Genomic DNA, 26,776 nt, shown 5'->3' with positions numbered 1-26,776 from the left:
GTTGCTTTTTCTGTTGTATTGAGAGGCATCTTTTTAGCTGCTATTTACAATGGAGAAATCAATTGCTAGAGAGGAAAATAGCTATTGCCTCTTGAATTACACAGTATTTATGAAATGTCAGGGTGAGCTGTGGTAAGCAGCTGCAATGTGCTGAGATAGTGGATATCCAATTTCTGGTATGGCACAAAATATTGCTGTGCAGCATGAGGACATCAGTTTCCTACAATGCAGAAAAAATGTGTTTCCGTGCTTCATTTTATGTTCAATTATGTTCTTTGTGGCACATAATAATCATGAGAAAACAGATGCCTGTAGATGATTTTATCCTAGTTTTTGAGTTTATTTACACACAGGAACCTGAAGTAGTTCAGTTGGGTGCGGAGCTGCTGCCGGTAAAGCTGGGGAAATGAAGGGGTTGCTGAGGTGTTTCTTCCTGTATTACTGTTTTGTTTATATTCTGCTGTTAAAACATGGTAATCTCTGTATGTAATTGTTAGTATGCCTAGTGAGCAGGCAGGATATTTGTTAAAAGGAAAATAAGTCACAAGATACGGCTTTATAATGTATACAAGTAGTATGCATGCCCTACTGAGGGATCAGAATACACTGTGTTAGTACATAGGACATGACAAAGGGGCACTTTCTGTCCTAAGCACTTTATGAATGAGGTGTAAGAGTTAACTTCCACATATGATAAGAATTGCATTTCATAGTACATGCCTTGGCTCAGGCCTTCTGTGCACATACTTGGCAGTGCCCAAATGTTGCATACACACAGTGTGAAACTGCTCAGTTACGGACCTTGAGAAACATGTGGCTGTTGGTAGCAGTTATGCTGGATGCTGCATCAAAGCCCTCTTTTTTTCAGAAAGATGGGAATTTGGTGGGCTCAGACTTGTGCACTGAAACCAATGCTTAGAGCTGCAAGACAAATTTGTACCTGATTACTGTCTGAATGGAATTGGTTATTTAAAATTGGTTATTGGCTGTTTGTTTCTGCTTGTTTACAGGTTGCACGGCCGATACCATGAAATGGCACCAAACGTTGTGCCCATGGACTATACAAAGGACCCAGATGTTAAACTACCTATGCAGCTTATAATAAATATGCCTGAGCTGAAGGTATCACTTTTGACTGCTTGCAGTCTGCTTGCAAACTGTATCTTAACTTCTCTAGCTCGTTTGCCAGACCTTTTTCCAAAATTGATAGAAGTACTGTGGCATGCTAAGCTCTTCCCCTTCCTGTTATTGTTCAAGGGCAAAACCAGCCACAGAAACTGGAAAAATACTCAGGTGAATGTCTTTCTTGCAGAGATAGTTAGGGTAGATGTTAAAGGAAACAAATAGGAAATAAATTTAGCAATCTTTGCTTGTTGTGTATATCCCCTGCAGAAGCCATGCACCCACAGAGATCTCTGTGTGAAGAGCCGGTTAGAAATCTGAAGCTTCTATCTCAATCTGTAGGAAATTTGCTAGCAGTGTGCAGAATATTGCTAATAAAAAGTAAAGGTTTTCCCCTTTTTTATCAGCTACCTGAGCACAATAAATATTATTTTTCTTAATTATCAGGAATTTTCATTTTCATGGAGACATTACATGGTAGGAAGTGGAGAAACAGTCCATGTAACTGCAAATGAGAGAAGCAGTAGGTATAATGCAATCAGTGCAAAAAAAAATTGAGACACTATTTGTTTTTATTCTCAGTTCAACAATTTAATAATTTATGGTTTTAACAGGACATATGTGGAGTTTTAGCATTTATTTTTAAACAGTTAATTGAATTATGATGTGTTTTGTCACACAGTCTATTTTTAATGTGTGCTAGTCAATTGATGTCTATAAATTACTATAATGTGGAAATAATTATGTGTTCAATCTGATAGTTGCATGAAGCATTATTAAGCTTTTTAAGAACAATGCTATAAAACCCTTGTAATTGATGGGTTTCCACTTAATTTTAATGATCTAAAAATTCTTCTTTTGTATTACATTTTTTCAAATATCTGATATTTTACAAGCAGAAGCCGTGCTTTAGACATTCAGTTGTAGAGATGCTATGCCAACATGAAGTGAAAAACATTTGAATTAGATTTCAAGTTGAAGTTCACAGAGCTCTTTAATACCACACTTGCTGTATGTTTGATTGTGGGATAATATAATTTATTGAGCGAGAAGCATGATTTGTTAATGTATGCGTATTAAAAAGTATTCAACCAGCATTTCATATAAATGGAAATATTAAACACATGCAAGCATTTAATTCAATAGAAAACCTTGGGAAAATTTTTATCCTTCAGTGATTCTTCAGACTCTGATTTAGCAGATGCCTGTAGACAGCTTGGGTTTTTGAAGAAGCTGAGAAATAATTTAGAATTATTTTTCACAGTAAGTGTGGGCTTTTTCAGCAAAATATATTTCTGCTTTTTCTGATGGCATCAGTATTCCTTAGGGTTTATGTTATCATCTCTGAGATCTTGATAGCACAACATGAATCCTTTGGCACAGTTCTTTGACTCCTCACACTTTAACTGCCAGACAGCTGAGAGTTGCTTTGTGACAAATCAAGGCTAAGCTTAGAAAAGGAAGTGAGAAATTATGATCACACAGAGTCTTTTTGGCTTCAGTGATGGAGGATTGAGCACTTAAGGAACAGCTCACTCTATGAGAACTTTCAAGATGGAGGGCCTGGTACTGAAGCAGACATACAAATCAGAAATTTTATACAGGTTTGAGGATCATATCATGCTAGCTTAGCAAACTTAATGGTGATGATAGACTTCCTAAGAGGCTTTCATGTATGAATCAGAATCATATATGGATCATAATCTATCTACTGGCACCACAAATCCGTGAGGCTTTCTGACCCTGCTTTAGAAGATGTCTCCAGGTAATGGAACTTGACTTTATGAAAGTAATAGGACAAACTCAGTGTTGAATTTTATACAAATTCTCTCTCAGGTCTCATAAGCCTGTGGAAAAACCTTAGAAATATTGGTTGTAAACCACTCATTTGATTTCAGGAATTCTGGGAGCTCACAGAGAAAAGTGCTTTCAATAGCTACTGAGCTTGTTTCATGTAAAATCCCAGTAAGAGAAGACTAGGTGATATTCCATAACTTTTTCAAGGCATTGACACTAAAAGATGTTAAAATGCTTGGGATCTTTGTTATAAACTGTGCTCCGTCTTGCTCATGAAGCATCTTGTGGGCACCTGTGCAGACAGGGGTGAGAGGGAGAGAGTCTTTCCTCAAGAGTTTATGTTTGAATTGACCTAGGTACTAACTTCAGCTGATACACGAAGAAAAAAATCTTTAACCTTTGCAACTTGACCAGACTGCCTAACAAATCATTATGGTGTTTTCTTTCTTTGGTGAATTTTCATCAAGGTGAAGACAAAGACAACATTTACTTCTTAAAATAGAAATAAATGACCTAAATGTCTATTGAATTCTAATAAAATTAGTGTTAATTTCAATGCACCTGGCTTTTTTCATATACACATTACATTTCTAGTTACTGGCAATGTTGAGCTCAATGCTACTGCAGGTTCTGACAAACAGATAGAATCAATAATACACTTTTCTAAATTAGATTTTGGTAATATAAAGAAAGATCTTTACCTCGTGCATTAAAGCTTTGAGCCAGGTGTTTTGTGTTTCAAGGGGAAAAAAATGCTGATGGTCATTCTCTTTAATTGGTAATGAATTATTCACTAAACCCTGATTCTGAAAAGTTGAAAGTTGGGACAAGAAATAAATAAATAAAGAAGGAGAAGGTACTTTCAGTTGATTAGATCTACCATGACACTGAAGTAACAGAGCTACTTTACTCCGTCAGTTTAATTGCAGTCTCTGTTCTCTAATTTTCGCAATTTTGGTTACACGGGCACCAGTCTAATAAATTAACTTCAGGGCATCTGGACACCTGTGAGATGGCAGTAATTAATATAGCAAAACTGTAGCCATGATATGGACTGCTCAGTGTGGGACCAGGGAGAAAGCAAAAGTGATATTTTTTCAAATTAAAACTGATTTTGGTCACATTATCACTGTCTTTGCCACAGAGCTGCAGGTGGGAATGTAACCTGGTGTCAGAGAGCCCTGTGGTTGGCAGCAGTGGTGGGTGTCCATACCCACATCCCAGACTGTCTCTTTCCTAGATTGTGGGCTCTCTGGGGGCAGTGCAGAGCAATCCTTCTCTCTGGAGCTGAGCAGCAAAGGGCTGCTGGAAGGGAACCACTTTTCTTTCCCTCACTTTACAGTCTGTTGCTTCCTGCGTTTTGGCTCACACAGGAACTTCATTGATCCTTGCAGGCCTTGCCATAAGCTGCACTGGGGACATAGGTAGTTCTTAAATCCACTACTGAACAGGAGGGGCAGCAGGCACAGGAATCAGCCAGGAGCCAGCAAGGACACACAGGGAACAGCAACTCCATCTCACATTTCAGAAACAATGTTAGCACCCTATTTGTAGGAAGTTTAAAAGTGAATGCAAGCGAGTTACTTCAAAATAAAAATACTTTCCACAGTGTTAATAGGATGAGGTTTTAGAAGTGATTTCAGTGAGTCTTCAGGTTCAGAGCTTTCTGTGCATCGGGCAATGACACCTGGGCTTTCCATGGAAAGGGCAATGGATAATGCCGGAGCAGGGTGACCTTCTCAAGCCCCAGCCCTACTCTGGCTGATTTTTGCCCCCAGCTCATCTCAACATCCTTGCTGCATTCTCTTAGTTGTTCCTAGTTATGATGGGATGTTTCACTCCCTTCAGAGGAGCAAAACTTTAGTCTGACCACTGTCCTTGCTTCTCTGAAGTCTCTTTATCTGAGCATCTCAGCTGTGTGTGCTCTAAATGTCATTGGCGAGGGCTGTTTTCTATGCATCCAGCCCCAGGCCTGCGCCCCCCTGGTGGCCTGCAGCTTTGTTTGTACACTTCCCTGTCACAGTTAGGAATCAGTTCTTGTCACAATGCCTTATCTTCCCAAGAGCTGCAGGTATGTTCTGTAATATTTAAGCTATTCTGTATTAGCTTAAATATACAGCTTAAAAGTACAGCTTGAATCTTTGGTTTTTTGGTTGTTGTGACTTCAGTTAAGAGTCGTTGAATTTCATATGCTTCTGCTTTCTGACAGAACTAAATGGTCTTTTCCATTAAGACATAAATGTACCAGTTTAGCTCTGTCTTAGCCTTGGTTTCTCCAGGAATTTCTTAAACAGTACCCTGCAGGCACTGCAGAGAAGTTTGATGATATTAATATAATCATAGACACATAAAACCCGAGGCATTAATTTTGAGGAAGAAGAAAATTAAGAAAAAAACCCTGCAAAGAAACTTGCTTTTTTCTGCTCCAGGGACAATTTGCTGTTGCACTTATTATGCTTCCCTTCTGAAGCAGCAGTCTTTCCTGTGGAGCTTTGGTAATGAACAATTTAGCTACTTTTATATTAATGTTTGTTTGATAGCAATTTTTTCCCCCTCTGTTTTGGAATAACACCTGAAATTTGAGAAAGGCTAGTTTTACCATTGCTGAAAAAGTCCCGATTAAAATATCCAAAAGATTCTGACTTGCAATAGTCTGCAAAATAGACTGCTTTGTGCTTTTAAATATATTCTCTGAAGTCAGTGGGGACTTATGTTCAAATACAAAAGGGAAAGTCATTATTGTGTTTCTGTGGGTATGAAAATTAAGCAGCATTTTGTAATGACTATCCAGTATCTCCAACTTAATTATCTTGACCTATCTTTGAAATTCGCTTGCAACCTCGTATTTCCAAAATGCAGTCAGCCCATGGGAATAGGATTGGATGTTTGAAATTACTTCTTCAAACTACAAAACAGATAAGGCAAAAGGCCACCTGAGTACTTTCCTAGAGTCTGGGATGGAAACTAATGGACAGAAGAATGTAATAGGTGATTCAGCTGCAGTGCCAGGAGTAAACCCTCAAACAGTTTGATAGAAAACTTAATGATTCTGTTTTATTGTAAACTGTTAAAGGTCTGAATGTTGGAATAAATGCTGTGTGAGATTTTAAAATTCACAGAAACACAATTATCTGAGTAAAAGAAGTGTTCCTTACAAAGATGGATTGCATATTTAGGATTCTCTCGAGCCACTACAGCAACAACATCAATCTGCAAAACAGCAGAGTTGTTTTTCGGTTGTAGTAATTCTTTATTGTTTCTGTCTCCCCTCTCATTTTTGTCATGAGACTACAGAAAAAGCTTTTAAAGACAAGTGGAAGTTTCTAGTTTTAAAAGGAGTATTTTTTCAACAATTAGTGCTTTTGGAAAGCAATCTAGGAAAAAACAATATAATTTTCCGCTTTACTCCCTTCCCCCATGTCTCTTCCTTTAAATATGATGGAACCCTAATCTGTGCTCTTTAGAGTAGAGGTAATGAAATTACAGAAAGGATGTGAAAAGTATCTGTGAAGGTAAGCTAATACTTTCCATTGTGTAAGCCACAGATATACTGCCTGAAGACACATAATATGAGAAACTTAAAGGAAAGAAATCAATATGAGGAAAGATTTTATTTTTCATTTTGGTTTTAGAGATCCATTTGGCAAAGAGTTACTTAAGAAGTATGCCTAGGTTCATTTAATTCTTTCTTAATTCATCTGTATTTTCAAGATCTCTGACATGCCGAATAAATAACTCGTCTTATGCAACTGCAATATGCTTATTGAGTCAGTGAGATCCTGCCCCAGCTTTTCTAAAGCACAAAGTCCTGGCCTTGATAGTCACTGCTGATAGGGATATTTGCATCTGTCTACTCCTGGTTTGTTACCCAATGCTTCCTCTAAGATGTCAGTTTACTACTGTTACCATGACACTTACTTCTCATGAGGTTTGTTCCAAAGAAAGCTATACAGTATTTTAGAACTTAAAAATCAATTTCTAACATGTTTTAATGTCCATTCTCAATTATTAAACATATAACACACCATTTTTTTAGTGTGCTTTTAGGAAGAAAGTGGACCTTTTCATATATTTCAGCTCAAATGAATCTTACTTTGGCTTATTTATAAACTGGCAGTTTGAAACAATAGAACCAATTGTTCCTCCCTGCATGTCTGTGTGTGCAAATCCCACAAACAAGTAAATGTGTATAACCACAGGTAAATCCCACAAACAAGTAAATGTGTATAACCACAGGTAAATCCCACAAACTGGGATTTAATGTGTAAATGTGTCTTCCACAAGTATTTCCAGGCATTTAAGTGAGATACTTTAACCTGAACAGTACCCACAGATGCACACCTGCTGTACCTACACATCATTCATGAGACATGAGTGATCACTACATATCCTTTTACAGTGATGTTCTCTCAGCCATCTGCCTGGGTCTGGGGTATTATTTTCATTCTCCTGCTCTGGAGAGACGTGACCCTCTTGCTTTTTCAGGCTACTTTTTATTTTCAGGAATCCCTCTTTTCTATTCTATTCAATTTAATTTGGTTTTATTTGGCTTGGTTTTATCTTCATCTAAACAGTGAACTCATTAATCTCATATCCTTTGAAATCTGTAGGCCTGTTCCCGATTATGGATTCCTTCAGTCATCCAACCCTGCAGGGGAATCTGTATTTAGTATTGACTACTTTAATGGGCTGTCATTTCAGCCTAAGGAGGCTGTGTGGTCCCTACTTCACCTGTCCATAAAAACAGCCTTGTTCCTGGTCGTTACTTTTTTAGTCACCACAGTTATGCCAAAAATGTATTCTATAGATGCTTTTGTTCTATGTGTGAATTATCAAGAAAGAATTCAAGTAAACTGAAAAAAAACATTTTTTTGGTCATTTGTCTCTCAAATATATCTGGTTTTTGAAATTTCATTTAAAATAATAGGATGGTTTCTGAATACCTGTTAAGTAATTAAATTTACAGGTGGAAAAAAAGAAATTAAATGGAGATATGCCTGAAGTTCTGAGCTTTCACAGTACTGCTTCTTTAAAAGCCAAATAAAATGCTGCATGCATAGTAAAAATAGTGAACCTGATATGCCACCACCACAGCTGTATATATTTATGCATCAATATGTTAATCAGTGTCTTGGCTTCAGATAAGATCTGTAACACAGCTTTAATGAGATGCTGCTCACAGCCCAAGTGATATTTGTGTTCTATTCATATTCAACTGAATTGAATTGATTTTCCAAGTTTTATTGATACCGCTACAAATTAGTCTTGGGATTTTGTATAGCTCTGAGAAAGATTATGGGTTTTTACTGTAAAAACATTTGGTTTGGATTTCATAGTGATGAAGCAGGTTTTCTTATGCTTGCTTGTGTGTTTACAGTTTTAGAATATTGTCTTATTCTAAGGTGCTAGAAATGACTTCAGGATCATCTCCTGTGGTGATTACATTTCATTTAAATCTCATGAATTTTTAGTCAGTCCAACCACAGGTGTCAGTGAAAGTAAAAGACCAGAAATGGTACTATGCAGCAGCAAGGACTGCTGAAACTTCCTGCTAAAGCATGCAAATGTAAGTTTTTTTATGCATTTTTCAGGGAAAAAAATAATCTTTAAAGAGCCAACTGTGCAACTAAATATTCATTATCAGGGAGTCTGCAGGGTTTTCGTCTTCCAAATACCAGTCTGTGTATGTCTTTTACAGGAGAACCCCTTCAAAGAAAGGATTGTGGAGTCTTTCTCAGAAGATGGAGAGGGAAGCCTGAGCTTCAATGACTTTGTGGATATGTTCTCCGTGCTCAGTGAAATGGCTCCCCGAGAGCTTAAAGCAATCTATGCCTTTAAGATTTATGGTACTATGTGGAGGGGCTCTGGTGTGCTTTTTGTGTTTGGAGTAAATGAGTGGTACACTTGGTGATCTTTGGTTCTTCTATTTGTTTAGATTTTAACACAGATAACTTCATTTGTAAAGCAGACTTGGAAAAAACCCTCAATAAGCTGACCCGGGAAGAGCTGACAGCAGAGGAAATCACTCTGGTTTGTGAGAAGGTGATAGAAGAAGCTGACATGGATGGTGATGGGAAATTAGGATTTGCAGATTTTGAAAACATGATTTCCAAGGCACCAGACTTTCTCAGGTATTATTTTAAGAAAAAGAAAGTCTCTTGCATACTTGCAAATATTGTCTTAGGATATCACTGTGCAGTCTAATACAAGAAGTGTCAGACATAAGTATTTTACTAGAGAACTGACTAGGGGATGGCTTCTTACCTAACTCAGTTTACTTTTCCAGGGCATATTCCAGTTCTCTCCTAATTTAAGACTAAGAGCTCAATGACCTTTCATTATCACCTTTCCTGCTCCTCCACCTGTCTTGGTGCAGTTCAGGAAAATATTTTCATCCGTTATGAGCTCAAATTCAGCCTGTAGCAAGGATTAAGCCTATAGCAAGGATCCTAGCTGTCTGCATAGGATTGTGTGTAAATATTGTATACATGTTACAAATATACATAGAAAGACATTGATCTCTTTGCTGTGAAAGCGTTTTTTGAAGAACTGTACAGTGTCCTGCAGAACACAGAGCAGTGTTTCTTTCACGAATGAAACTTCTAAGGAAAGATGTTAAAAGTGATTCAACAATACAGCAGGAGCACAGTGAACCTTGAGAAACATCAGCTTCTGGAGAGGAGACATTCAGTGTGAATGTCTTTTATACATTTCAGGTATTCCTTAACCAATCACGTGTATCAAGAGAAACCCCTTTAGAACAAGATATGTATCATCATTATGGTGAGGCTCAGCTCAGTAGGTATTCTAACATTTTGTTTACAGATATTTCCAGCTAAGAAAACATTTTCTTTATACTGCTATCCATGTAGAAGCTGCTGGGATCAGGTAGGGTTTCCTTTAATCAATCAAAAGGCTGTGCTGCTCCTACAAAGCTGGTAGAGAACAGTCATCAAACGTGAAGAATTGAAGGCAGATCTGAAGATTCAGTAGAAGCTGCAGTTTTGGAAGTTTCCTGTGCCATGACTGACTTTACTGCTGTGTTGTAGAGGCTTGCAAACTGCTGACTGAGAATTCCAAGGTGAGGATGCTGTACAGTCATTTCCTGAGAAAGTTGCAGAGAGGAATGTTTGCCAGTGTAGCCACTGGAATGACTGTCACAATTATTTTTCTTTTCCAGTTAGGTGATGTTTTGGGAAGATGAGGAAATGAGTGAAAATCACTGAGTGCTGGGTATTCAGCAGGGCAAGATGATGAGTAAAAAGTGGAATGAAGTGAGATGTGTATTATAGATTAGGTAAGAGAAATTGGAGAGTACCAATAAAATCAAAGGATGAGGCTACCAAGTATTGAAAGACTGAGTGTCCAGTTGCTCAGTTTAAACACATGTACTTGGATCTGTGTCTGTGATATCTCCTTCAGGTTTAAGATGGCAATGTGCATATTTAAGGTAGATTGGCATCCCTGGCTTCCAGAGGAATCATAACTTGCCCCTCCATTCAGGTTCAGGAGTTTAGCTGGGTTATGGGATTCATCTCTCAAGTCCTCAGGCATAAGGGCTTCTGGTGATAGACAGAAAGGTCTCCTTCACCTCCTAACCAAAACACTGGTTTAGGCCCTCTGACCAGGCAGTTTCTATATAAAGGCAGCTTCTGTGGGGATAACAGTACAAAGAAAACCAGTTCCTAGCTGGAAACATATGTAAAGAAATATTAGAATCCACTGAAGAATCTGATGTTTCTTATGGTTCAGCAACATGTGTCTTTGAAGGTATATTGAAAAATGAGAGTGTAATGGAAAAAAGCCTCAGAGTTGAGAATGTGTAGGTTCTCTAGTTTGGTTTCTGTTTTGAGTTAACAGCTGCAGGAAAAGAAAGCGACAGGGTCATAAGACTACTTTTATCCAAACTGATTTACATGGAAGATTTGATACCTCTGCTTACTGTGGGTTACTGTTCATTTTGTCTGTAAAGGTATTTTATTTTTTTAGGACATTGTACTTGTATTTTTTCTGTATGCACTGCATCACAGACTGACATACTTGTTAATACTGAACTTCCTGTTCTGAGGAACTTATTCTAATTTTTTTAATACAGGGTAAATACTGCATTCTAAAGAGAGATTTGACTTTTGGAATGGGATTCATTGAAGTTTAATGCCACAATAGGTTCACCAAAGTGGAACTGAACATAAATAAGCACTCTCTGGCAGGAGCCAGTGCCTGCCAGCATGTGATAGACTTTGTGACATGGGACAAGAATCCAATTCCTGTAGCTGATCTCTCACCACCAAAAGCCCAGTTCTTTGTGCCATAACAGTCTTGGACACATTACCTATTCATTTACTGAAACAATGCTTTCTTACATCTTTGTGAGTTGATCTCCAGCTCTGTTCCTAGCCTCTCATTTTCTTCTGAGTTTTCAGCTGTAATGGTTGTCTTAAATGATAGCCTTAGGCTGTGTGCAGCCAAAGGGCAGGCAAGGCTGTGCAGCTTCACTGGGTAGTCTACTACAGAACTTGCAAAGCACAGGAAGTGTCTGAATAGCAGATCACCAACCCTATATGCCAGTGGGAAACTGAACTAGCTTCTTACTATTGCAAAAATATATAAAAACATGTTTTCACCTAAAACAAATTGGCCATTTGAAATCTTAAGCAGACATGTGGAAGAAATACCAGCCCATCAATGTCCAGAGGCAGTCACAATTTCATTTGGTTTTGCTTATCTCCACTTTTTGTGCCCAGTTGAATGCATTCCAGAATTTTAATTCAAGGAAGCCCAAGAGTCTAATGATTTACACTTCCAGCTCCTCAGCAACTGTGAAAATAGAATGCCTAGGAACCAAAGCAATAGCCACATAGAAAATGACTGCCAGTGAGCCATTGCAGATGCTGGGTAACTGCACTTTGCAGGGATTTTGCTGTGAACCTATGGGCAGTCAATATTTCTGAACATCTGATCCCAGAATATGATCCTGGCATGTGGTATGAGAGCCTTCTAAAAATGCTGAATAACTTGCAAGGCCCCAGATGATTTTTATCTGTAGTAAAGGATTTTTTCTATTCTTTTCCTTTTGTCCCCACCAAAACCACCTCTTCATATCATAAAAGGAGGAAATATAGGATTCCAGTTAGGTTTTATCCCTGGCTCTGCCATTGCTTGAGCAGGTGATCTGTACAAAGCCATTGAACACTTTTTTCTCTCTGCTCTCTTACGTGGGACCAGTGCTCACCCGACTTGTGACAAACGTTGAGAACTTTCATTCAGCTGCAAATGATCATCATCAGCAGCATGAGATTTGAAGTTACTGAGGAGGAATATCTTTACTCTGTGGAAAACCTTTGAAGGCCAGATTCTAATAGCAATATGCACTCAGGTTTTGAAGCATGTGTTGGGATTTTTTTAAGCTGTCACATTATCACACCTACTTAACATACACAGCAGGCATTGACTTTGACACCATGATCCAGGCTTTGACCTGCTATGAGCTGAAGTTCATCCACTCTAGGTTGACTTATTTTCCTTATCCCAACTCTCCTTTCTCAAGCCTTTACTTAATGACCCTGTGTAGGTTTAATCTCCTACAGACAGCCTTTGCCAGCTTTGTGCTGCTGTCAGGCAAATGAAGATGCAGTAAGTTCTGTTGCTTGATTTGCACTGCTGTCGTTGAGGAATTTTTTCCAGACTAGAAGAAAACACTGTTAATCATTAACCAGGGAATGTCTATGCAGTTGGCTGTTATCCCAGAAGCTGAACTAAGCTGTAAATGATAATGACAGTTACTAGTTCAGAAAATTGGATCCCAGTAGTTTTATTTCACTCAAAATTGTTATCATTAAGAAGCTGCTTGTAGTTTAATGGAAGCATTGGCAGATTGAGCTGGCACTAGCTAAGTGTTCTGTTCTACAAGACTGGTTACGTTTTCTACAGGAAATTGTTTTATAAATCATCCTGGAAGTTTCAGCTTATTTGAATGCCTGAGGGTGAAGCCTATTGCTGTAGCATTAGGTAATGGCATTTGAGAGGAATATGGCATTAGTAATACCTGGAAGCTGCCAGAACCAGACAGGGAAATAACACATTAAAAGTTGGAAATGCAGTATTTCTGAAACTGTTGTGGGCCTTTACCCAGCCATTAGTGGATTTTGTGACCCCAGTCCTACCAAATGCTGAAGCAAAGGAAGCTCCCTTATAGGGAATGTGTATCTCATAAGACTGTTGCAACATGCAGATTAATTAGTTCTTAGTTTCTTTGCTAAGCATCTCTTGCCAATTAGTCACTAGCTCTAGAGCTAGTGACTAATTGGCAAGAGATGCTTAACAAAGAAAGAGTGGAAGGAAATAATTTTTGTCAGTATTTTTTCAGAGTATTTTAGGTTATTCATAGTAAAAAGCTGACACTGATAAAAATAGAAATTTTTCTAATAAATTGATTTAGGTGGATTTGTGTGGATTTTTTTGGGGAATCATGCCTCAAATGTTTTCACATACAATGTGATGGATTTTTAGCTCCTAGATATTACCTGAATGGTAGTTAAATTTTTAACAGCTTGGATTTATATAGTCTCTAGACATTTCTTGAATTGTGAACAAGATATTTATAAATCTTTTATTTAAAAAACCCTAGTGCCAGTAAACTATTTGCATCACTGTCTGCTTTGTCTCACAGTGCTTAGGCTGGTGTGCCAGGCTGCTATATAGCATATCTTTTACTGTCACCCAGATTGAATAAAGTCCTAGAGACAAGGTTCCTAGGGACCATAGTGGATATGAAATTTTATCTCCTCCAAATACATGCCACAAGCTTCCTTTAGTGAATTTCTGATTCAAATCTAATAGCTGTAATTAAGTTAGAGTATTCTTTTGGTAAAACAAAATCCAAAGGATGTGCATCTAGAAAGTCTGCAGCCTCTCAAATGTTCCAAAAAGGTTTTCTTTCAGTGTAGGCAACAAACTTAGAGAATTTACATGCAAAACCAATAATTTACATAGATAATTTACATACAAGTAATTTACATACAGAATTTACATACAAAAATAATTTCTTCTTATTTCAGTCAGTCAAGAAAAACAGTTGATACTGTCGTGACATTGAACAGATTGCTGCCTATAGACAGTGGAGTTTCAGCATACCCTCTTTAAATTGTCTCTCCCTGTCCTGCTGAGATGCTCAGGAGCTCTTCTGAAGCCTGGTGGCAGTTGTAAGCCATGCTGCTTGCCTGTATTAAAGAGCAAATAGAGGGTAACAACCAGAACTTCTTTGGTCTAACAAGAAAAACAACTTTACCTGTCTAATTTGTCTTGGTTAGGACCCAAATACTGTGCCATAGCAAAAAGTACCAATGGGAAACACTTAGCGCTGCTCTAATGCCTTAGTTTTGGCTTTTATATTCTTCAGATTCTGTACTACTTTAGTGTACTGAGCGTCATATTATGGGATGCTGAGCTCTCTTCACAGAGTAGGGAGGCAAAACAATTCCTTCTTTAGCCTGGGGCCAAGGACAACCAATCCAAATTTCAGGCCCAAGAGCACAAACAACGTGGACTGAAGAGAGAAAAACGAAAAGGATGGGCCTTCATCATTTAAAGCTATAACTGGACAATTAACTCCAATATACAAATGGACCAGAACTTATAGAAGTGAGAGACCTCGTGACCAATTGTCCATTTTGGTTCATCTTGGCTGTAGCCCTGGCTGGGCTTTTGTATGGCCCAAGGTGGATCTCTTGAGGTCTTTTAATAAATCCCCACTTTATTCTTTAGCTCCATCTAGCCTCTGGCCTAGGTCTGCTGCGGTGCCAGATTTCTTTGGCCTGACCGTTGGTGAGAGTGGCCTCCCCCAGAAAGCTGTCAGATCCGGAGTGTGGCTGTAGGGCACAGCTGCTCTGCGGCACGGGGGGACCATGTTGGGGATAGGACTGCGCTGAGGGTAGGGACAAGGAACAGGGAGAGTGTAGCAGACACAAGGCCTGCATGGCCTCCTTGGCAATCAGAGGCCTGAGAGCTAAGAAATGCCAAGTCAGCATGACTAGAGCTTTAGAAGCCCCTCTCTTCTGCCTTTCGGACCCTGCTTATCTTCCTGTAAGCCCATAGGTCACTTTCCCCTGACCCTTACTATTGGACAGTTTTCAAAACCCCTGTAGGGTATAGAAACCCCTAATTCTGCCCAGTTCGGCAGAAGAGCTGTCCCTGGACCCTTCGCGGAGACCCGAATAAAAGAATCCTGCGGAACCCCATACAGTGCTTCTCACCTCTCTCCCCTGCGTCTGCTGCTGCGGCACCTAGCAAGCTACGAGCTGAAATCACTAAGAGCTGCAAATCACTACAGCTTGCCTAGGTTGCCTGAGCCCCCGCTGAGCTATCCTGGCCGCCTGCATTCCCTGCTGGGCTCCTGCCCTGAGGGTAATGACCTGGCCATAGGAGAGGCCTTCCGTATGTATTCCAGAGGTGTGTACTCTTAGCAGAGTCAAGAACAGAAAGACCCTGAACAGAGGCATACCTCAATTTATAAATGGGGGAGGTCCCAGGGATGGGTACAATCTTTAACCACTTGGTAGAAACTGGGGGTGGAACACAAGGTGGGGAATACAATGTTTTAACCAATATGGGATTACAGGGGAGGAGAGCAACTTAAACAAACCAATGGGGCCTTGAAGGATACAAAATTGATAGGGAAGTTTCTAGAGAAAGGGAAGGCTTAGGGAGAGATTGACATTCAATGGGAGGAGGAGCAGTGAACCAAAGGGCAGGTCTTTGGGGAGATGGACAGCTAGGGCAAAACCAACAACACAGGAGGGAAAGGAATAATCCATTGGTAATAACATATGCTATAACAATACAAAATGGGGAGGGTTATAAAACTGACCACTAGGACCGAATTACAGTCAAAAACATGCACTGCCACATAGTTCAGTCTTCACAAACCATCGGCTCTACAGCCAATAAATGGGCAATTTAGACTTGATTTAATCCAGTATTGAGCTTGGCCCCTGAGCTAACATTTTCAGAAGATGGAATTTTCTCTCATGAGATTTAGATCTTGAAGCACAAAAGAAGAAAGGGGTTTCTTTTTTGTTTTGGTTTGGTTTTTTGTTGGTTTTTTGTTTGTTTGGTTTCGTTTTTTTGGGGTTTTTTTGTTTGTTTTGTTTTGGGGTGGGGTTGTTTTTTGTTTGTTTGTTTTTGTTTGGTTTTTGTTTGTTTGGGTTTTTTTTGCACACAGCACCTTCCTTTTTGTGCTTAAAGAAATTTTTTTTTGCATAGTGACAAATGTATTTCTATGTCTTAATCTTTTTCTTTCTTTTGTAGTACTTTCCACATAAGAATCTGAAGATGTTTCTGCCAGTCCAGCCTTTCTGAATCTCAGGCACTGCAGGGATTTTTGTCCTGTAATGAGGGCTTCCTAGAACTCAGCAGAAAGTACTGAAAGAATTCTGGTCCACAAAGAGACAGAAGCATCATGTGATCTACAGGATATTTGGAACAGACACATTTTTATCTTCTCTCCTGGCCAAGCACTCTGGCAAAGATTGTTGGTTGTTGGATTGTGGTATTTCTTCCCCCCCACCCCCCCTTTTTTAACAGTCAGAATCAGAATATTATTAAATATATTTCCACAGAGTTTTTATATTTATGAATATTTAATACTGCTCTTTAAAGTGAAAAAAACCACCCCAAAACCGAAAAACTGAGAGATTAGCTTTGGTTTGTTTTCCAAGAGTATTTGAAAGAAAGCATGGGCCTTAAATAATGAGATGCCACTATCACTGTGTTGAACAGCTGGGATCTTGCATGGAAAATATGTGAGGTGAAAGCACTGCTGTCAAGATCAAGCTCCCAGTGTTGAAGACAGCCACAGCCCAGGTTTGCCTTTCAGCCTCTAAAATGGCAACTGCTGGGTTTGGTGCTTACCTTCAACCAATATTTTATGGATTGTTGTGTCCTTATAAAACTTAAAATATTTGCTTTTTGTATATGATAACTGTGTACGTGATTCATTTCTTCCCAAGCTAAATGTTAAAACTTTGTCCTTATTCTCAAAGGGGCTCCTGCATTTTACTCATTCTATAGGCTGATAATGTTCTTGAGTGGAGGAACATGGTCATCTGTAACTCATGAAGAAGTTGAAGAAGCACAGAACTACTATTAAGGACATGAAAAGATATTTTCTTTTGAAACAAGCTATGCAATCTCTCCTATAAAATGCATGAATGCAGTTCTATCTTCTTCTTTCCTCTCCAGCTGGAAATCAGCTAGATTTTTTGTTGAGGTTTTTTTTTTTTTTGGTTGGGTTTTTTTTGTTTGTTTGTTTTTTGGTGTTTTTGTTTGTTTGTTTGTTTGTTGTTTCGATTTGTTTTTTAAAATTTTATTTTATTTTTACTTCCAGTATTGTTTAGGTACTGGGACCTGAAGACAATCATATGTGTATTAATTACTGTTCTAACAGTTAATAGAAGGGCTCTATCACTTACATGGCTTCTGTATCAAGGTCATCACAATTAAAACTTTTAAAGCATTCTGTTGTGCTTTGAGAATTTTTAGGCTGACCATGTACTAATTTCCTTTCTGATCATTATTCCAATTACTATAAAGCTAAATCTTTCAAAGGATCAAATGTGTTATATAGAAAACTGTTAAAGTAGAGAACCTAACCTGTTTTATCATTTCTGTAGGGATGGTGATAGCTATCTACGTCGGAAACTCTTCTGTGTGGTGACCTTGCAGGGTAGCTTGCTGTTCAAATTTACACACTATGAATAAAGAAGAAATATTTCTCTAGCAGTATGTGTGTACATTAAAAGTTTCAGTGGAAATTTTGGATATTCAGAGTATACGGGACAGACATGTTTAAGATTGCACAGTGAAAATTACAGTAATAGCATTTATTTGTAACACCTATCTTAGAGCTATCATGTTAATTGATGTTTATAGCACTTTAATGCTTCTACCTGGTGACTTCTGTTTAGATAAAGAAATTAAAATCTGAATTCCCTTACCCAAGTTAAAATTAACAGAAATCAATCCTAATGTGCAGTTCTGATTGCGTAAAAAGAGATTCAAGCTTGTTTTTCATTGTGAGCAGATTAAGTTAGATGTATTGGCTGATTTAAAATATTTGCAAGACATGACATGAAGAGAGATTATGTTAAAATTGCTCCCTATTAATTGAAGTATCAGCCTAATTTTAAAAAATTATTTCAAGGCAAACATTTAATCTTGGAAGCCTTGTGGGGTGTGTAGGAAGATATGATTTGGATGTATTTGTAAAATACCAGGTTACAAGATTTGGGATTAGATTATCCAGACAAAAAGGATCTGGTGCTGATGACATAGGTCAATTCCTTTTGGCATCTACATTTTTCTGTGTGTTATGATTGTTATTAGCTAAAATTCCTGTTTTCCTGACACTGTGTGTCGTTTTGGGTTATATCACACTCCCTTCTTAAAGGAGAAGTGGCCTTGGAAGTGCTCAGTGTGCTGTTTCCCTGGGTCCTCCCTGACCTAAATGTCACCAAGCCCTTAGGAGACACATGAGCTTGCAGCCAGATGTTTGACCTTGAAGTCATCTACCTGAGCTGAAAAACAAAGAGAAAAAGAAATTAGGAGCACATTGTGGAGAAATATTTCTGTTCATGGAGACATGTTCATGCAAAATGCTGTAGATACAAATGTGTGCAGCTGTCCCTAACTGCCTTTATTTTTTTGACTTACATTCATGTCCTGTAGCAAAAACTATTGCGTGTCCCTGGCGTTTGAGAGAGATCTGTGCACTCAATCCTTCAGCATTGCCTAGTGGTGGGTGAGTATTTCCAGCACCTGATGGCAAAGGTGAGGGATAGATTTCTGAAGTGCTTTGTATTTGTGCTTTCACAGTTGTCTGTAGCTGGATGTCTTGTGACTGGCAGTGTTCTTACAGCAAGGTTGTTGAGTGAGTGGTTCAGTGGGATGCAAATTTAATCCTGTCATGAGGTACCAAACCTGCTGGATTTTTGCAATTGTATTACTGGTACAATCTAGCAGACTAGCAAGTGTTTCTTCAACCAGCCTTACTCTAAAAGAACTATCAGGCCATGTGGAAAGAAACTGGAAAAGTAAAAGAGGTTTAGATTAAAACAGTTTTGGATTTGGCCCAAAAGTAAGAGGACATACATTTTGAATTGCAGAAAAGTGTTAAATATAAACAAATGTTACTGTATTTTTTCAAAAATGGACAAAGAAAAATGAAAACTATTGCCTAAAGCCTCTATCAAAACAGCTGTGTGTGTGATCTCTCATTTATATACAGTTAAAGCATCTTGGGGACAAAAAAGAGTTGTGAAAGTAAATAAAACAGTATCAAAAAGTAAGAAATAGCTTGGTTATTTAAATTGATCATTGTTTTAAGGAAATACTGTAAGCCAAGATTTGCAGCAGCCTGCAGGCCAAAATCTGATTTGCATTACTTCCACATTAATCTCCAGTAACTGCTGACTTCAGTGGAATTAACTAATGTCTGTAATTGGATCTGGGTTGGGAAAAGTACTTGAGGTTTTGCTGCAGTTCTTTGTGCCCTCTCATGCCCTTTTAATGTAATCTCAATATGCTGTATGCTCTTTTCTTAACCGATAACCACATGCTCCTCTTTTCAACAGGCTCACTGTTGGAATCTCTTGCAATTTCTTGCATTCACAGAGGAACAGTCTCCTTTCCTTTTCTCCCCAGGACTAATTTTTATCTCCTTATGCATGTTAGAGGCACTTAGGATGAAACCTCACAAGGTGGCACCACACCACCATAGCAAGTCATAAATTCATAGCTTCTTCTAACACTTTAAATGTCCCTGAAATACAGGTACTCTGTAGAATCTATGATGCCACAAACAAACATATGAAACCGTGATTAATTACTGATTTTAAAATATCATTACAGAGAAAGTTTTGTGTTTCTCAACAGCATATCAATAAAAATATGTTTTAATAATGTCCCTGAAAATTGAAATGTACGTTAAAAATTCAAAAGGTATTTCCTTGCTGAAACTGTAAAAAAACTCATATTCTAGACACTTCAATAGGTTAAGATTATATTGTAAAATAACAGAATATAAAGTAGAGGTTTTGTTGTGGATGGGAAATATTATATTTGTGAGCTCAGAATCCCCAGTAAATCAATTTGGGGTGAAATAACAGCAAGACTGAGAAGAGTTTATAATATTATTTCCCAATACACCTTGTCTGGGACAGACAATGGAGTGAAATTTGATGAAGGAGACATTAAAGAGAATAAAATTATCATTGTTCATGTCCTTTTACAGATGTGTGTCTGAGACAGAAGTACAGAACACATTAACAGATGTTCTCCTCTTTTGTCTGTATAATTTTGCAGTTTTGGGTGTCTTGTAGAGATGTTAGTGGCACTGTGTGACTATCACATTCTCTTTGGTGGGGAGAAAGAGGAGACTGTTCTTGGTAGAATTCAAAGAGCACCAGCATTTCAGATAACAGTGCCTTTATTTAACTCTAAGTTCTGCCATCCTTGTCTGTAAGACATTTTCCAGCCTCAACTCCGAGTGAAATTCCCCACTGCCCTTTGACTGCCTCATGTTGGCAAGAGCAGTGAGGAGCCCAAGTGTGGCAGCCCTGGGTGCTGTGCAGTGGCAATGTCCTTCCCTATGCTCGTTCCCAGCCGGGAGCTGCTCAGAGCCAGCTGTTTCCATGCACACAGCCCTGAGTTGTGTCGTTCTGCAGGTACAGGCTCTGGCTGTCGGCTGCCCTGCAGCACAAGGCACGGTCTGTGCTCTGCTCTCCAGCTCCTGCCCAGGCAGCTTGCGGCCGGATGTGCCTGCAGATGCAGGGCAGAGTGGTTTAACTCTGCTGGAGAGGGCTGTGGGCACCAGGCCAGCCTCCTCCTTTTCTAACTGTAACTTTTCTCCACTGAAATCGGGGGATGTGGCAGCCTGCCAGGAGCAAGGCAACTCGTTGCTGTGGACTTAATCACAGCTTGGGCAATTCAACAGGGATCAAGCTTGCCCTGTGCTCTGCATGCTGACAAGCTCTGGGAATTGATAGCTACTGGTTGAAGGGGTGATAATTGAAGAATTTGGTCTGGTCCCCCATGTAGAGCTCTGAGCAATCAGGTACAAGGTAGCTCTGTTTACTTGATGGAAGTGGTTTACAGTTTGGTCTGGGAAAGTATTCATCTGTCCAGAAGTCAGATCCAGCTTTTTCATAGGTCTCTCATCCCCTTGGTTATGGCTGTTATGGTTATGGGCTGTTTCTCACATCATCCTGGAGGCAGCACTTCACAGATAGTGAATTCATGTGGATCATTAGTAACCTTTTATTAGCAATCTAACATTCAGGGTTACTTCAATGGCACTTAGAAATAAATTGATATTCTCCAGATTTCACCCCCATCTCAGCTGAAAGGAAATGATCTCTTAGACATCTGCTTATATAATCAGAGGATCACAGAAGATGCTAAGTTGACCTAAGGATCATTGAGTTCAGCTCCTGGCCCTGCACAGGTCAAGAGTCACTCCAGGTGCTTGAGAGTATGGTCCAAACTCTTCTTCAACTTTGTTTGGTTTGGTGCTGTGACCACTGTCATTGCGGACAGTAGGCCCTGAGAGGAAAAAGAATATTGGTATTTTAACCAAAATGGTATTTTGAGTTTTCTGAAAATGATTATGCTTTTTTTTTCTTTATACAGATAAAAAGTTCTGCATACAAAAATCTGTAGATTCAGGGAGAATTCCCTCTAGAAGAAGTTTGAAATGGAAAGACTGTAACTGTTCTGCCTAAACAAATGGGTTAATTGATGTATGTGTTCACAGAAATAAATGCAATTCCAGAAAATTCAGTGAGGACTTTCATATGTTTAAAAATTTTCATCTCTTGTAGGGTCATTTTAATGAGTATTGTTCTTCAAATGTTAGAACCAAATATGATAAGGAAGTATATAAAAATTCCCTATTGTAATTTCAAGCATCCTCATAATGACAGTGGCATTCGAATTTGCATTCACAAATCCCTCTTACTACACATCTTCAAAATTTGGCTTTCTGCAGAATTTGCTTACAAATATTCCTGGTGAAATTACTTAGTCCCACATGACTAATTCTCAGTATTGTTTTCATTTCCAGTTTTCTCCTCTCACTGAAAAAGCAGAGAGAATAATTGATATCCAGAGACGTTAGTGTGTTTTGATCTACTTTCATTCCAAGAAACTCAACAAGTTAAACAGTGGGTTATTAATGCCATGGTCTCTGCTGGATTGGCTTAGAGGGGTTTTTTTTCTCACTGTGATAATTCTGTAGTAGGCAGATGTCCTTGGGGGCCAGATGTCCACAGGACTCCTACTCACTTCAGTAGGCAGCCTTCAGATCAGGTCCTTAAATAACATTTTGCTTTATTCAAACATGGAATGCATAAACAAAAAATGAAAACCTGCAGATAATAAATTATTTTGTTTCTGAAGAAATACTAATACACAGGCCGAGATGGAAAACAGATTTACTGCAAGTATTTTTACTGTCTCATTCTCTATGAGACAGTACGTAAAATGGAAGAAAACATTAAAACTTTGTATACAGATAAGTGAAGAATTGTAATTATCTTTAGTATGTCCCTTTGATTTTGAAGAGTTTATTAAAACATGAATAGCTAATCTGAAAGTACTGAAAAATGCAAAAAAAGCCTTGCTTAGCCATTTCATCTGTATCGGACACATTTTGTTTGAAAGTCTAGGCTTTACTACACTAAACAAAGAACATTGGAGTTCTCATAAAGAACACAAGCATTAGAGTTCTCACTCTATTTTTATTTACTTTAAAACTGTACAGAACTCAGCTAACATTCCCTCTTTTGGAGAATTTGCATTTGCTTGCTTGAAATTAGGACATTGTGTACACAAAGAGGCTGCAGACTTCCTACTAATGCCACTGCCCTTGGCATTATGAGTAAGCATTTGACAGAACACGTTCTGGTAAAGCCAGAGGAAATACTTTACACAGTATCTTCATATTTCTTCCCAAACTCCTTCTGGGAAGAAACCTGAGATTTGTTATATCCTTTTGAAAATACCAGTGTGTCCTTTGAAGATTCACTCTTATTCATATCTTCAGCAGAGATCGGGTAGAATACCCACTGTTTCTGCAGTTCCTCTGTTGTAGTGCAGGGAAAATTGAGCCTGTTATCTGAGAAGAGCCTAGCAAAAACCTTGACTTAGTAAAATGAAGCTGAGTGGTTATGAATGCTGATGAAACACAAGAAGCTTGATTCAGTGACCTGAATTTGGAACCCTACAAAACCTTCTACCTTTCCTTATCCTATTTATCTAAGATATAAAGCAGGTGGAATTATTTAATTGATGTCTGATCCAATAATCTACAAATTATGATTTGTGGTTGTGGCCTTTAATTATTTTTATATTTCACCAAAAAGGGGGAACATGAAGGGTATGCCAAAGAAAAGAGAGTCAAGGGCATTTCTCTTGACATCTAATGATTTATTCTGCCCCCAAGCATGATCCTCAGTCACCTCCACAACTGCTGAGGTAGCTAATTGCTAAACTTTTTTTATTTTAGAAGGCCATTATAGGGGCAGGAGGAAAAGAAAATCCTGGCAATAATTTTAAATCAAGATTCATAGGTGATTTCATTTTTGTGAATGGGATTTCCTTTCTATTTAAGACCATCCTTCTTTTAGATTTTTCTACTAGCAGTAACACTGGAGTAGTGTTGCTGGCTGCCTGCATTATCTTTCTTTTTCTTTTTTGAGCTCATGAAACAATTTATATCCTTTCTTTAATGATTTTTGTTGGCTCACATTTGAAGTTTGGGGGGTTGTTGTCAGCTGTGATTTATAATTGTCTGTGATACATAGCAGGGATTTATGATTTGTTTGGTTTGCATCTTTTATCTATGAGATTAAAGAGCTGCTAAAAAGAACTTGTTTAAACAAAAAAAAATTTATTCAAATGCTAGTACCACTGACAATGGAATTTTGGCCCAATGCTTCTTTGAATGCACATGATCAGTGAAAGCCAATGAAGAGAATGGAAATAGCTACATGTACTTCTGGAATAGTCACACTACTTTGGGATCTGGAGGATAAAAATTCCTCTTCATTACATTTCTGTCTTTAATCCAGTTGAATTGCACAAGTGCAGAGTACTAATAGATTTTTTAAATAGAGTTTTTCCGAAGTTCACAAGAAAATACAAGATATTTTTGTCAAAATTTTAGATAGATTGTGGAAGATGAGCCCAAACTGCTGTGTCGCCTACTATTTTTTTTATGGGTGCATGGTTGCAGATGTTTTTATTCTGAAGGGTTGTATTTTGTCCATCACTGACCTAGGAACAAGATGTATAGTTTGTATCTGCCAAAACGCACAGGAGAATGTCTAGACACTATGAGAAAGAGTATTTTCTTAGTTAAAAAGTTATTCCACTTTAAGTACGATTATTTTTGTCTGCTTTAAGATTAGTGTAATTAAGTGTAATAAAGTGTAATTGAGGTTGTTCCAAAAAATTGTCATTTTGGGGTGTTATTTCTGCTCTTCTTTTATGAAAGCTTGTTTATTCAGCTGTAACCGCAAGTGTCTAACAGTACTTTGAGGATGTCTGAACAGAGAAATAACAACTATCAAACCATACCTTGGTGTAAAATACTACCAGAAAGCCTTGGTGCTGAGGGTATCCTCAGTCCCAGCAGCACAACCTGTACAGTACAGGTACAAATTGTGTACCTGTACAATTAGGCACAGTTGCCCTGCCAAAACATTGTACCAGGCCAGAGCTGGTTCTGCCTCTGTGTCAGGCTGTATTGTTCAGTGGATCCCTTAGTTTTATTCTTAACAGATGCTTCTTGTCTCTTGATCCATTTGGTATTAGAGCTCTCCACAAGAACTGACCATATCCTACCCTTTTTCCTTGGGTAAATTTATCACTCCTTCAGGAATTGTGTCTCATTTGGGACTGAAGAGTCTGGGTTGACACTCAGTGCACGGACAGTAAATAAGCCATCTTGGCTGTCCTCATTACTCCTTACTTTCAGTTCTTCCAACAGCCTTCTCCCAACACCACTCTGTCAGCCTTCTCTTTTCTGCTTCCTTGGCAGAGTACAACATCTGAGATATTCCTTTTCTCACCAAAGGCCCTGCTTCTGTGTGTACATGTTGCATGCAGGAAATAACTGGGTTATGTCAGTACATAGCAGTCTTGTGACTGGGGAACTGTTCTGGTAAAAGCTTGAGGTTAACTCGGTGAAGGCCTCAGAAGATTCCAAGCAAAAGTGATTGTTGTTAACTGCTTTGAATATGGTATCCATTCCCTCACCTTTGTGAAGCCTTCCTCAGTACCCCAAAAGGCAACAGAATGCAGTGCTGGTGTTATAAACTGACATTCCTCAGACTGAGCACATGTGGACAGTGTTTTCTGACAAATACAATTGCAAATTTGGCATATATGATTCTGGTAACATTGGATACAGGAGACAATTCTCTAGATATGAGGGCATAATTTTCTCCTCACCTTTTCTTAGATAACACTACTATCCAGTACCTGCCTCAGTGGAGCATGTCTTGGATGAGTTTGGCTCCAGATTTAAATGTTGTGACTAACTCTTGAATCTGTATTTCCTCAGTTGTCTGTGTGCTTCCTGTCTTTCTACGAAGCCAAAACCAGGAGTTCCAAAACAGAAAACCACAGGAAAAGCTGCTCTGGTAATGTTTGTCTTGAGCGGAAACAAATAGCAATAGAAATTTCCTGGAAAATAATTTTCATGTGACAAATGTAGCCTGGATTCTAGACTAAAGGGTCTGGCTAAATCTCTCTATTTTTAGTTCAGATTATATCTGTTATGGCTTTTAATATTTTAAAAATACGTAAGTGTCTTTCAGTTAACCATCTGCAGGGTTTTTTAATCCCTCTCATCTTCGACAATTGTAATTACACTTTACTAGAATATTTGGTTCATTTCTTCAAAAGTGATGAATAGACTTGTTATACAAGAAGTGTATACAAGTGTTATATAGGAATTCAAGAATTAGGAAGAAAGCTTATTTGCAAAGAGCTGGTGTGACTGTTTGATGTAACTTTTAGCTAATACCTCTAAGTATGTTAAGCAGTTCATGATCTACACCAAAAGAAAAGTTCCTGTCCAAAGAATTTAGGCTGGAATTCATTCTGTTGAAGTTAAAACACTGCTATGATTTGCTCTCCATCATTATCTGCTGCTTTCCCATTGACACTAGATAGAAGCTGGAGGGAATGGATTTCTCACTCACAACATACCTTCCATCTGTGGATTATACTGAACTTGCCACTGCAGCATTAAGCCTCAGTAAAATATCTAAAGACTGGGGAGAGGAATCAGCTTTCAGTAAGATGGACATTCAAACTGAAGATAAAATGGTAAGATGTTTGAATAAGAATTGCAACAGTGGGTGCTGGTGGCACTGGGGGTTGTGTTTAAACTGTAGCTGTAAGTCCAGAACCATTTACTGAGGCACACACATTGTCTGGGCATGTTCCTACCTGCAATTCCTGGGAAAAACAACTGGAACAAGACAATGAAATGTTCTCAATATTCCCATGACTGCAATTATCTGACTGCATCAACACTAAGCTTCAGCTATGAGCTGTTCTGTCTTTGAAGAAATTTCTATTACAGTGTAAATGGAGGGAGGGAAGTGGTCCATGACTACTGCACATGGAAAGAAGGAAGTTTAGGAACTACTGAAGAAGTGCAATTCCATGGTCGCAGTTAATGCAATGGAAAGGTGTAAGCCAGGCTACAGTGTCCCAGGAAATGAATTAGAAAGTCAGTAAAAAGGCCACAGTGTGATTGACAGGTGAGAAAACAGTCTGGGCCTCTGAA

At 38.5% G+C, this 26,776-nt stretch overlaps 2 protein-coding genes across 10 annotated transcripts in view; both read left to right on the top strand.

Moving 5' to 3' along the window:
* The window catches only part of CIB2 (calcium and integrin binding family member 2), a 41,021-nt gene extending 23,324 nt beyond the window's left edge, over positions 1-17,697 (top strand). For 5 of the 9 annotated variants that reach the window (XM_064388904.1, XM_064388905.1, XM_064388906.1 and 2 more), the window contains 4 exons: positions 1,011-1,122; positions 8,618-8,765; positions 8,855-9,050; positions 13,977-14,688. In XM_064388904.1, coding sequence (XP_064244974.1) covers positions 1,033-1,122; positions 8,618-8,765; positions 8,855-9,050; positions 13,977-14,061 — 519 coding nt within the window. In that variant the 5' untranslated portion in view covers positions 1,011-1,032 and the 3' untranslated portion in view covers positions 14,062-14,688. Of the gene's footprint in view, positions 1-1,010; positions 1,123-8,617; positions 8,766-8,854; positions 9,051-11,014; positions 13,178-13,976; positions 14,690-16,224 lie in introns of those variants that run through there. The other 4 variants (XM_064388900.1, XM_064388903.1, XM_064388899.1 and 1 more) reach the window with 4 other exon arrangements.
* Positions 17,698-17,839: 142 nt separating this feature from the next.
* TBC1D2B (TBC1 domain family member 2B) overlaps positions 17,840-26,776 on the top strand; it is a 44,498-nt gene continuing 35,561 nt past the window's right edge. The window contains exon 1 of the mRNA XM_064388864.1: positions 17,840-26,310. The gene's annotated coding sequence lies outside the window, so the exon portion shown is untranslated. The remainder of the gene's footprint in view (positions 26,311-26,776) is intronic.

Source organism: Passer domesticus, chromosome 14 (genome assembly GCF_036417665.1).
Source record: "Passer domesticus isolate bPasDom1 chromosome 14, bPasDom1.hap1, whole genome shotgun sequence".
In the NCBI taxonomy this organism is placed as follows: Eukaryota; Metazoa; Chordata; class Aves; order Passeriformes; family Passeridae; genus Passer; species Passer domesticus.
This window is presented reverse-complemented; position numbering and strand designations above follow the sequence as displayed.